A 12,596-nucleotide genomic window follows, 5' to 3' on the forward strand; every position below is an offset into this window, starting at 1 on the left:
CGGCCTCAGCCGGCAGACTGCTTGCTCAGTGATTGTCGTTGCCTGAACAATGTCTGTTCAGGCTAGACGTTCTGGAAGATGCAAAGCAAATATTTAATTTTAAAAGACTGTATATCAATTTCAATTAACCGCGGCAACCAAAGTTATTCTCTGTACGAGGCTGGGCAAACACAAATATTTAGTGGAGCTTTAATGAGTCCTAAGCAGTATGACAGCGGCGTGCGTGGCTGTAAACCGTGTGGACAGACTGTGAATGCACACAGTGAATATTAAAGTTGCTTTGCTGTGGGTGCTGCCTGTAATATATGAAAGTCATTTGCGGACGGAAGAGTGTGCCCTGCATTCGCAGGTATTGTGATGAAAATTTAATACCAGACAACGTGCCGCACCGATGGGGACGCATCCAGACAACCCGAGCCCCCTTTGTTCAAGGGTCAATTTCTATTGATCTGACTGACATTGGTGTTGTGCAGTGAGCAGAGATTGTGTGATTTCTACCTGCTCTGATGCAAGATAAAGAGGATTGTAAATCGATTCCATTGATGCTCGTCCTGTTTTTTTTTTTCCTCTCCTTCATCTCTTCAATTTAGCTAACAGTACAATGGTCTCTACAAACCTGTCTAAGCTCAAAAAGGAGCCCCCCCCCCCCCCCCCCCCCCTCCCCCAAACCTACACACCTCAAAGATGACACTTCAATAGCTGCTGAGCTGATAAGAATAACATGCCACAGAGCATTAACTGCGCATTGTGGACTCAATGCCAGATAACGCCCATCTGTGGACGGGAGTCTTACAGACGGTGAAAGGGGAAAAATGTTTCAAAGTGATGATGTCATGTCTGTAAAAGGCTGTCTTAAAGCACAAGGTCAAAGAATAAAAAGGAAAATCATTTAAAAGAATTGGACCTAAAAAAAAAAAAAACTCCATATCTGCTCTCATTCTCCTCATTTTCATGCGTTTATTTCCAATTATTAATTATTACAAATATGCAGGCTTGTTTTGAATAATTATCCTTTATTTCATGCTTCTTTTCTTCCCACTTTACCCACGCTTCTAATAAATTTCAGCGTTTGTCCACGCCTGCTTCAGAGAATCAGGCTCAGAGTGACCAGCAAAGACAATTTGGATGGTGGACATCTGTGGTTATGGTCTTGTTAAAGGTTTCTACTGCTCCCTGGTGGGGCATAACTGTCGGTGCAGGAGCATGAAGCCATAAGGGATACTATACGTGTCTCTTTTTTAAACTTTTAATCACAATTCTGTACATATCTCCATATAACCTACATGCAGGCAAGATTTTTGTTGGTACCATTTTTTTTGCAGCTGACATGATAACCAGTGCACACTCAAGCAATTAATTATATATAATTACATGGCTTGAATACTGTTTGTCATCAAAACAAATGTCTAGGTCAAGGCAGCATATTTTGAAATTATGAAGAAATGAAAACTCAATTAAATGACATTTGACCAATCTCTTACATTTTCATACATTTACTTTCACCAGATTTCAGTTTATTTGATTTGTTGATTTTTTTTTTTTTTTTGTCTGGATTTGTGTTGTGGACTCCCAGGAGGATCCGGTCATTTCCACTGTCAGAAAGAAAAATAGAGCTCCACCACAATGAATGAATATCAAATTAGGCATAATTTAAATTACAGAAGTGATGTCACTCTTCAAATATGAGAGCAAAAATGCATTGTTCTTAACTTAGTTAAGCTCACTTTTACTGAGTTAAGAAAAAATAATTCCCTCCAACTTTTCTCTTTGTGTAAATATAGAATTACGTTTGTAATAAAGACATTGAATAATAATAATGGGCTAATGATAGTTTCCTATTTTATGACACAGTCACAAATATGATGTATTTAATGTATTTTATCAGAAATTTCTGTTTCAGAAAGAAAGCAGAGATTATTTGTGAAGTGCAAGAAAAAAAAAACATATTTCTAATTTTCTTCGGCAAATTATAAATTCCAGAAGGTGCTCTGATAAGATGAGAACAAAATTCAACTTTTGAGCTAAATATAAGAATGTCCCAGATCAAAATCCATACATAATCTGTAGGAAGACCTGAAAATTGGTGTTTCCTGACTTTCTCCATCCAATCTGACTGAGCTTTTGAGGAAAAATGGGCAAAAGACGGTAAAACGACAGACCCAAATGTACACCTTACAATTTTGCACTCATTTATATTGATCTCACTCATAACACACCAACAAAACAACATATTGAAAGATTCATGGGGTGTGCAAGGCACTGCATGTTCATCACATAGATGCCTATAAACCGTCTGAAGCTGTGAGCTGCTTTAAAGCTCTTCCACTGACTGGGTGGGAGAGACTGGTGTGTTTATCCTGCACACCTCACAGTTACTCATCCACAAAATCAGCTCTAAATGTCCAACTAGCACAAGAGCCAACAAGACTGGCTACTGGTGTTAAGCGAGGACGACCAAACAATGGGCCGATATGAGTCACATGACACGTTCTAGCTCAGTGGCAGTGTGTTGTGCCTGCCAAAGAGACAGCTTGGCTGATTTGGCTCACCTCACGCCAAAAGGCATTCTGTGTGACCCACTGATAGATGACGAATGCGAAAGATAGACTCTCAGACAAAGTTTGTACCTCTGTGAGCCAGCTTCTGTAGGAGGATCCTGAGGCGCTGGAGAGCGGAGGATGACATATCGTACGTGTACAGGTCTGCCCCGGCCAACTCCTGGCACCTTCCAAACACTCCATCTACAGCGGAAGGAGACAAGAGGGGAAACGGTGGAAACAGGTTCACCAGGTGTTTTGTGGCACCACAAAGTGAGAAACGCACACGGTACACGTTTTTCAGCACTCTTTCTGCTGTTCTGTTGATGCCAAATAACATCTGCTGGCTCAGATGAAAAGCTTTCGCTGTGAGGCTCCTGCAGTGTTTTGTACGTCTGATTTCCTGTATTGTGTTTTTTTTGTGTGTGAGGTGGGGGTAATGGCTGACATTTCTTCCTCAGACAGCTCCACGATAAGCAGACATTTGTGGCAGAAGGGACTTTATCTGAGACCTTGGTAATCTTCCTATCAGCAGGCCTCCCGCTTGGGTTGCCAGGCAACCAACGCCAGACAGACTATCAACCCATAATTCAATGGCTGGTCTGGACCTCTGAAGGATGCAGAGGCTTAGGGAGGCATGTGGGGGTCAGGCAGCAGTGAGGAAACACAAGGGCTGGAATTTAAATGAACAGAGCCGCCATGTTTTCTCAGACAGGAGGATGGATTCCTGCACCTATTTGGCGAAAGCTCGCAGAATGTGAAGTTCAGCGGAGAGGCGGCCTCGGGAGATGAAGTCAGAGCCGTCAGCAATGCAGTCGTCTGAGCGCGTGTAAGGTATGGTGCCCATGATTAGATGGGGACTAATGATGTGCTTCAGCACTTGGTCATACACCACAGCCTCCCATTAATTAGCCTCAAGACATCGGGGAGTGACAGCAGACATCAATAAGACGGATGCTCGGCTACATGGGGACCACAAAACAAACAAGAGTTGATGCTCATTACATGCTGTGGTTTTCTCTTTTCACTTCTAATTCAGTTTGTACACTTTAGCAGGAAAACATATGATTGCAAAGCTCAAAGATTTGTATCCATCCATTCATTGACTTTTGATTATCTGGCATTGGACTGCAGGGCTAACAGGTCCAGCGACACTACACAGCTACTTCTGGTGGATGCTGAACAAGAGGGGACGCATGGTCTCTTGTGTGTGTGTCTGTGTCTGACAGACCTCAAAAGGAAATACCCCGATCACATGACCACTACACAGATCTCCTACACAGATCTTCATTTAATTTCTAGCAGCTTTCACACAGGAGGTGGTGAGTGTACATGCCACCACATGTGCCTTACACCGAACTAAGACGAATTTAAACTGAAATGCAGAGCTTTGGCTCTCACAATCTACTATGTGTCCACAAAGACCAAGACAGAATGATCATATATATTAACTTTTAAGACACTGATTCTTTGTTTTTATTATCTCCAAGTCGTAATTCTCAAAATTACTAGAAATAAAGTCTACGTGTAGTGAATCTATAATTTTTCTGAAATAAGGACCAAAAACACATGTAACTTTTTTCTGATATTCTATTTTTTTTATATGCATCTGTATCTGAAAATGATTATATGATAGGTATCCTAGTTTGGATTATCCTCTTGAGCCACAATTGAGTTGGACTGTGCTGTTGGGGAGAGAAAGACATCTGGGTTTTTCTCCCATGTCATTCGATCTCAAATAAGAAGCATGACTGATAACATCTAGAATCTGATTCTTACAAACCTATTTACACTTTCCCCCTTTTCTTTTTTTTCTATTGCTACAGGTGACAGAAATCAGAAAAATGTCAGACATTTGGACTCGAATGCAACCATTTCAGCCAGAGTTTCACAAACAAGTCAGAAATGTCAGAGGAAAGACACATGTGCAAAAGAAACGTGCACACAACAACCTGACCACATGACTGTCTAAAAATAGGCTAAAATTTGGCCGACTGATATAAAATGTAATTTTGAGTCACCACAAAAAGACATAAGTTCAAGATCCTCAGAAAAACAAAGAGCAGCCCAGTTAAGTTTAGCTTGCCGAAAATTATTTCCCCCATAAACCAGGTAATTCCAAAGCGATTTCCCATTGAACGTGCCATATTTTTCCTGTGCTTTGTGCTTAGAGTAAAATTCAGGAGGAAATTATTACATAAATTATGAAATCTGACAGTTGGCAATTGTAATCATATCCTAGAGGAGGAGTGGGTGTTTTCTAGATGTCTCCTTCTCAAATGGCAACTCTGAACAGACAAAGCTTGGAGGAGCCAGAGAAACATCACTCAAGAGTATAATATTCAGCGGATATTTTGAGCAGAGGAAAACTTTCCACCCACAGAATTTTGTGCATCAAAGCACACCAACTGCCTTTTGTTTGCTCATTTTGTCTGCCAGAAATCTATTCTAACCGTCCCTGATGACATAACTCACAAAATGAATCCCCAATTTTTCCTGTCACAAATAGAAAAAAAAAACGTTCTGAAAGTAATAACCGCTCAACGTCTGATGTTCTAAACCCTGCAGTTTTCTTGCTGATGGCAGATGTCGCGTGTCCGTTTTTCAGGGACATTCCCGTTAGCAAAGAGACGTCCAGGGATTCGGAGCCTTAAATATAGAGGCTCAAGGTGCTTTGCGACAAAGAAATCCTTGTTTGGCGAAGGTTAACAAGTGATTGAATTATCGAGATGGCGCCAAACGCGGAGATTTGTTCTGTCACTTTTCTGCTCGCTTTCCTGACACCAGAGGGATCAGAACAAGGCTCATTGCAGTTGACAGCTCGGAGAAAAATAAATAAATAAATAAAAACGTTTTTTTTCCCCCACGCTATTTTTGACAGCGAAAAGCAACATTTTAATTTCAGGCCTGGAGGAGCGCAGCATGTGTTGCATCCATAGAGGCTTGTCAGAAGCTGAAAATAACGCACAGAGAGGCTGGGCAAATCAAATAGCAGGGAGTTCTTTCTAAAATGTGTCAACATTTGTGTGGAAATATTTAGTATGAGGATGAATTTTTTTTGGCTTATATTTGAGCAATAATTAAAGGCCTTGATCAACAACGTACACTATATATAAAAATCCTAAGCAGTATTGCAAAAAAAGTATTCGCACCCTGACATCTTTCTCCTCTATTTTTTGTTACACTTACATTGGTATGAGATCACGTAACCAACTTTGATATCAAAGACAAATTCAAAACGGTTTTTCAATGAGGACTTTAGCAATTGGTTTTGTTCAGCCACCTCGGAGGGTTTTCATTCACAAACAGTCACATAGAAACTTCTCCAGTCACATTTACCTTTTTTTAGTACTCATTCAGAGGTGTACTTGCTGTTGAACTTCGGCTCGTTGTCCTTGCTTGGGCTAAACTGATGGTTGGAAATTCGGCTTGTTGTTAAGATTCTGAAGCAATGATGCAACAAAGATGTTCTTTGTCAGAAATGCTGTTTTAGTTTTACACCAGGTATAAAGAGACGCTGACCCTCCACAGACGTAAAATTTTATTTCATCAGCACACACAGTACTTCTCCAAAAGCCTTGTGGATCATCACATGTTTTTAGCAACTCTGAGGTGTCCTCTGAGTTATTATCGGTGACCTAAACTAAGGAAACTGAGGCCTGCAGCACTGGGTTGCTCTGGGGTTTTTAGTAATCTCCTTGAGGCGTCATTATTGTATTCTTGAGTAATTTTGGAGATCAACCTCTCCAGGAAAGGTTCACCACTTTTTAACTTTTTGTAGATAATGGCTCTGCTGTGGGTCGTTGAATCCCAAAATTGCTTGTAGCAACCTTTAAAAGACTCATAAATTTTATTGACTTGCTGAATTTCTTTAGATCAAGACATCATTGCTTTTTGAGATCTTTTAGTCTGTGTCAAAATGTCATAGAGGCCCAAGTTATGTGATTTCTTGATTCTACTGTTGGGGTAGTTATCAAATCAGGGTGTAGCTTGAAAAAAAAAGCATATATAAAGAAGGTTTATTAGAATTAACTAACAACTAAATTAACATGGGAGGCAATTACTTTTTTTTTTCTTAGGACCAAGTTGGTTTGGAAAGTCTGTTCCCCTAATTTAGTTGTTGTCTGATATTAAAATTTGACAAAAAATATTTTTACAGCACCATCTGTGGGTGATTTATGCCTTTTTATAATGGAATGAGCAATATAAAAACACCTTGATCAATGAAACCCTTTATAGGTATAGAACGCCATCCAGTAGAGCATCTTCATCTAAATAAGCTGTGTGTTGACAAGAATACAGACGATTTCCTGCTAGAAAAAAAATAAAATAAAAAGGAGCTTTAAATCCAGACGCTGTCTCTCTTCTCGCTGTGACAGACAGCGACACCATTCCGACTCTAAAGCTATTTAAACTGTGAAAGCTAATGCTGGAGGATAACAGGAGCTGGAACTAAAGCCGACAGTCAGCACAGCGTCTGCAAAAGACTGTACGTCAGGAGGAGAGACGAACGGACCCGGGAGACAAATTAAGACGTAGTGGAACAGGTGTATTAGCAGCGTAGCTCTTGTCATGAAAATGAATAGGCTTAAATCAATACCCCGAGACTGGACTAGATGCGGTCGGCTAATGAAGAAAAGGTGCAGGAACAAAAGCTAAAGTGATCAGGCTATGATTAATGGAGTGTTTACGGGCTATTTTGGCCTTTTAGCTGTGACAGTTGTAGCTTTGAAATGATAATTTAATTCATGCACATTTAAATGGAGGAGTAAATAAAGACTCTCCATGCTGCATCAAAAACATCCTGCCAACTGGATTCTGTTTTGCTGCATAAATAAGCTTAATTATTGCATTTCTATTCTTCTAACAGTCTCTTCGTCTGTAAATACAGGACTTCAGCCTCCTCCTGTCAGTTCGTACAGACTTGTCTGATATTTGCATCTTTTATGTTTACTCTGCAGTTCAACTCGTTGATCAATAGAAGCATCACCTAAATCGCTTAAGTTTAAAAATACAGAGCAGACGTTTCAGATGGCGTTGGCCCGAGAGGAGGCGGGATAACCGCAGATCGATGCAGCACTGTTGGTTCGAGTGTTTAATAGGAGCCAACCGACGCCCCGAGGGAAACATCCAGCACTTATCCACTGCACTCTGGTTTGAGCCTATTCAACTAGTAAGTCAAACACTCTGGAGAGCAGCAAATTAAAATGCCTTTCCAGGTAATCACTTGTCTTTTAAGAAAAACGTCTGGAGCAGCACTATTCTGAAGATTTTGAAGAGAGTGAGTTGACAGCAAGAGATTGAATGATGGATAGTAATTATTTATTAAATCAATGTTTTGTTAAATACTAAAGACACTCCTTTTATATCTACTTTTAACTATTAGTCTTGATAAGGAATATGCTTATCAGGGTTATCCTGAGCAGTTATCAGCAGTCATGATTTTACATACCCCACTAATACTTGAGACCCTGCTCTAAAAACACTTGGAACTGCCTGTTATTATAACTCAAACACCAAATATACTGTAATAGGTATCAGCACACACCGTCTTAGCACTACTGCTTATCTTATCTCCACTTATCTCCACTTTTGGGGGCTCAGCCAATCAGAGCCAAGGAAAATGAATGGCGTTCCTGGAGTGGCATCTTTGCAAATGCCAACCAATGATGTGCCGAGAAGCATTGCAACAAGGGATTTTAGTTTCCCAAGCTGTACAGAAGGAATTTCCGTGAATAATTTGGAGTCATGTTCCACCAAAAAAATAATAATAATAAATTTACAAATGGGTAAATACACAAATAGTCAGAGGCCCACTGTAAAACAAATATCTAAGCTATCTAAAAAGACATAATCTCATCTTTTAATGACATCTACTTTCTGTTTCTCTAAACTGAGATGACTCAGTGCTTTCTACTGCATGTAAGACAGGCGTGTCTTACGCCTGTCTTAGTCCTCAGGTGTCCTGCCAGTGTTAGACATTTCTCTGCTCACACAGAGAGATGCTGTTGTTTTATTTTGCACTATTTTTGTGTTAGGAACTAAATTCCAAAATGAATGATTGTAAAATGTGAAAACGTTCTACTCTCAGTGCCGCTCAGTGAGAGTAGATCCTAATTACCTGCAAAAGATATTTACACTTTAGCTCATAACTGCTAGAATATCTGGTCATAATGAACCTCTTTTTCCAACTCCCCCCTCCCGCTTAACCACCCTGCATGGCAACAGCTCGGGTGAAGACGAAAGCGTTCGGCCCAGCCCAGAATAAACCAGGTTACTCCATCAGGGACCTGTGAGAGAGTGAAAGTGGCAGACCTAGTTACTCCCACTCATCATCTGTCTGTGCTGTGGTTGCTGCTCACTGAGAGTCCAGTGGCGAGTGAAAGGGGCCAGACGCACTGCAGCCACAGAGGGCTGTGACACAACTCATTAATATCTGCTAATTTACATACTGTGTGGGAAAACACACACGCACTATTTAAGTCTTTCACTTTATGGTGCTTTTATAGCACAAATCCGCAGCTTACTGCTGACGTGCCATTTAAGTCGGCTAGAGACAGTGGTGTGAATACACATCATTAACATGAATTATATGCTAATGCACCTACACTAAGGAAGAACCTTCTTTCTGCCAGTAGATATTTTGTTATTAAGCTGTCAGCAGTTTCCCTCGATTAGTCTCCCCTCTGAACAAATGCAGGATCTGTAATTAAAGTGGCTTCTCCTCGGCCCTGCCTCCCTACCCAGTTCCCCTGAAACTGGGTTAATATGGAAATAAGTGAGCGGGGCTCCACATTTGCTGCTCTAATACATCCAAAACACCATAGATCAACTGAGTATGGTTTAGGTATTTTTATAGACCCCCTAGCTTTTTTTTTGTCATGCTAAACATCCAATATGGAACAGTATTATTTTTGTATCATGTCAGGAAACTGTGTAGTTAAACGAAACAAACAAACAAAAAAAAAAAACAGAAATCATAAAATTTCATATTTTCTTCAGGACGGGTTTAAATACCTGTCAAGCTGGACAAAAGTTTAGATCTTGATAATCGGGTGACATAAAGGTAAAATTAATGGGGTTTTGATGCACTGTGTTGCTTTCCATTCCTTCAATCTATCCATCCATTGTTTATGGACATAGTGAACACTCAGCATACATGATAATAAATTACAGATTATTCTAATGAAATGATATAAAGGGAGTAAATAATTTTAAAAATGCAGAACTAAGTCCCTTTATCATAATAGTGATCAGTTTTCACGATTTTATCTCATAAGAGATCAAGGAACATTAGCAAATTCAACTCACTCCAGACATGAAAAATACCTCTGAGGAACACCAAGAAAACAAGGAGTAAACTCAATGTATTTTATTTATTTTGACAGAATTTTGAAATGAATTTGAATCAGTTTATGTTAAAGGCGATGAACTTAGCTCAGAATGTATAGATGACGAATTAAAACAATAAATATTTGAATTTAAATTTTCTTGAAGTAACATGAAATAATTTCTTTTTGAACAGAGAACTTGCACAACTTTATCACTGGAGTTGTCTTTGACAAAAAGAGTAATATCCTTTGAAATTAAGCTGTCTGACTTATTGGTATTTAAGGTTTTATGAGCTATGGATAATTCAGGAAGCTTAACTGAATCTAAATATGCATCAAAAAAGCTGCTCTGAAACCCAATCCAATCATATTTTTTTACCCTTAACATTCTCTAATAATATATTATTATTAGATTATCATGGCATACAAAAAAAACCTGCATCAAAATAATACAGTAAGTGTAAATTGTTATATTCCAAAAGTCTTACTTTTATTTTAAATTAACAAATTCTACTTGTCCTATCTTTTTCAGCTCCAGTTCTTTTTTTCTAGTTCCAAGAATCGGTCACATTTTGTTCTCCAGCAGGCCTATTGTCTATCAAGTACAAGTCGTGCCCTGGCTTGCTTCGTCTTGGTGTGTAAGAGCTGCAGTTAGTCGAGCCTTTGCAGACAGTAAATGAAGCGAGCTACAAAACCACCTCAGCGACAAAACATTTGGTGAAAATGTTTGCAGGGAAAGGAGCAGCATAAAAACGGATTATTCTATACATAAAAATCTTCCAGCATTTGCAGTCCCCTTGACTCTGACATGAAGACAATCTTCAATATCCACCTCCTATCAATTCCCTTCAAAATTACAATCTCTGCTGTCTGATTCGTCTGGGAGACCTGACATCCCCCCGCCCCCGTTCATTCATTCATACATTCATCAGGCGACACATTGTCATGGCAACCACAGGGACAGCCACATCCATCTTCCAGCACAAAATGGTTTGTACAAGAGGTTTGCGGTGTGCAGGGAAAACCTCATCATGTGAAGGGAAACCAGTTACAATGTCAATCAGTGCTGCAGTTACTGTGATGCTTTGCTGATGTAGATGTGTTCCTGTTTTAGAGCTTTTCCCATCCGAGCTAAAACACAGTGTGTGTCAAGATCCAACCCTTCAGTCACAGTTTACAGTATGCGACCTTTATCCACCAGCTTTACAGAGAAAAATCATACCTATGCTTTGGGCAACTGTGTGCAACTGTAATGGTTGATGCTACTACTAAAATGTAGTGCTTTATTCTTTCAAAAAGTATATAGGTTTACAAAAACATGATTACTTTTTTGAAGTCAAATTTTTTACCGAGTTGTGTATAAAATATTGAACTTTCAACCCAAATTGGTCAGTGGATCTCTCAGAGTCAAAAAAAAAAGAAACAAGTGTTTGACATCACAACAAAATGAAATTATTTTCATCACAATACACACACTACAAAAAAGGGGGGCACATCATAGAGGTACGGGCTATTTACACTGATGCATAAATAAGGTAAGTTAAGGCAAGGCAATTTTATTTATACAACACATTTTCAGCAACAAGACATTTCAAAGTGCTACATACACAACCCATACAGATTAAAACAATTGATGTTCCCCCATCCATGATTTGCCTAGGCCAACCGTTACAACCCTAAGAGCCATGTTTGCCATCAGCCAAGCTAGATAAAATTAGTTTAGCGTGATGAAAGCTACATGAAACAAACAAGGTTATTTTCACAATATTTACAATAGGAAATTAGTTTTGATTGGACAAAATGATTACAAAACAAGCACTCAATCTACAGCCAGAAGACAAAAAGAACAATATTCCTCGCATTATTTGTGCCATCATTTGTGGAAGTGCTTTGCTTATTATACTGCATGGAAACAGCTAAAGCCCTCTAAAAACTCCTTTAGACCAACCAACATACGTGACAAGATAAAAAAAAAAAACTTGACAGCATGACAGACCTGACTATATTCTTGTTCACAGCTAGAAACTGATAAAGGTGTATTCCAGTTGTTTTCACACCGTTAAAAAGTAAAGGGAACCAGGACACGGAGGAGTAACGTACATTTCCTCACAGTTGTACTTACCGTTGACGCAGAACTCATACGGTGCACAGAGCTCATCTTCAAACAGGCAACCTGAAGGGCAGTGAGAAAGAGAGAAGAGCCAATTAAAACACATTTCAAAATGTCTCAAGAATGTCAAATCGTTTGTTCAGAAGAAGCCATAAAATTAGTTAAAGAGGTGCGCCGACTTGGACCGAGAGCCTCGATGCTGATGGTTCAGTCATCAATTAGTGTGACTTGTCCTGTCCCGACTCAGACACTAACACCAGAACTCCCATTGGCAACGTTTCACTATATGAATGTTGTATGAATAATAATGAACTTTAACGCTCAGATGGAGAACCGATGTTCCAGACTAATAAAAGAACAGATGGCGGCAGCATTATGAGAAGCTCTTGCCTGCATTCGTATCTCTCTCTGGGGAGAGGCAGCAGATAAAAGAGGGCTCATTGTTCTGCTTGCTGATCAGCACAGGTGATCTTGCACATTTTACATTTTTTAAGAACTAAAGGGGACCTGATGGATGTGAGTTTTGTAACACATTGAAGTGTGTTACAACCACACACTTCAATGGATTGAACCGTAGACCCAAACACCTAGTAAGTGTGTTTTACTTTGGTACCCATT

The 12,596-nt window shown here is 39.5% G+C and overlaps 1 protein-coding gene across 1 annotated transcript in view; it reads right to left on the minus strand.

Moving 5' to 3' along the window:
• ptprn2 (protein tyrosine phosphatase receptor type N2) overlaps positions 1 to 12,596 on the minus strand; it is a 148,138-nt gene that overhangs the window by 118,039 nt on the left and 17,503 nt on the right. Inside the window, exons 2-3 of the mRNA XM_008396736.3 lie at positions 11,991 to 12,041; positions 2,628 to 2,741 (exon numbers count right to left, since the gene is read on the minus strand). Coding sequence (XP_008394958.1) covers positions 2,628 to 2,741; positions 11,991 to 12,041 — 165 coding nt within the window. The remainder of the gene's footprint in view (positions 1 to 2,627; positions 2,742 to 11,990; positions 12,042 to 12,596) is intronic.

Source organism: Poecilia reticulata, chromosome 20 (assembly GCF_904066995.2).
Source record: "Poecilia reticulata chromosome 20, P_reticulata-male-v2, whole genome shotgun sequence".
NCBI lineage: Eukaryota > Metazoa > Chordata > Actinopteri > Cyprinodontiformes > Poeciliidae > Poecilia > Poecilia reticulata.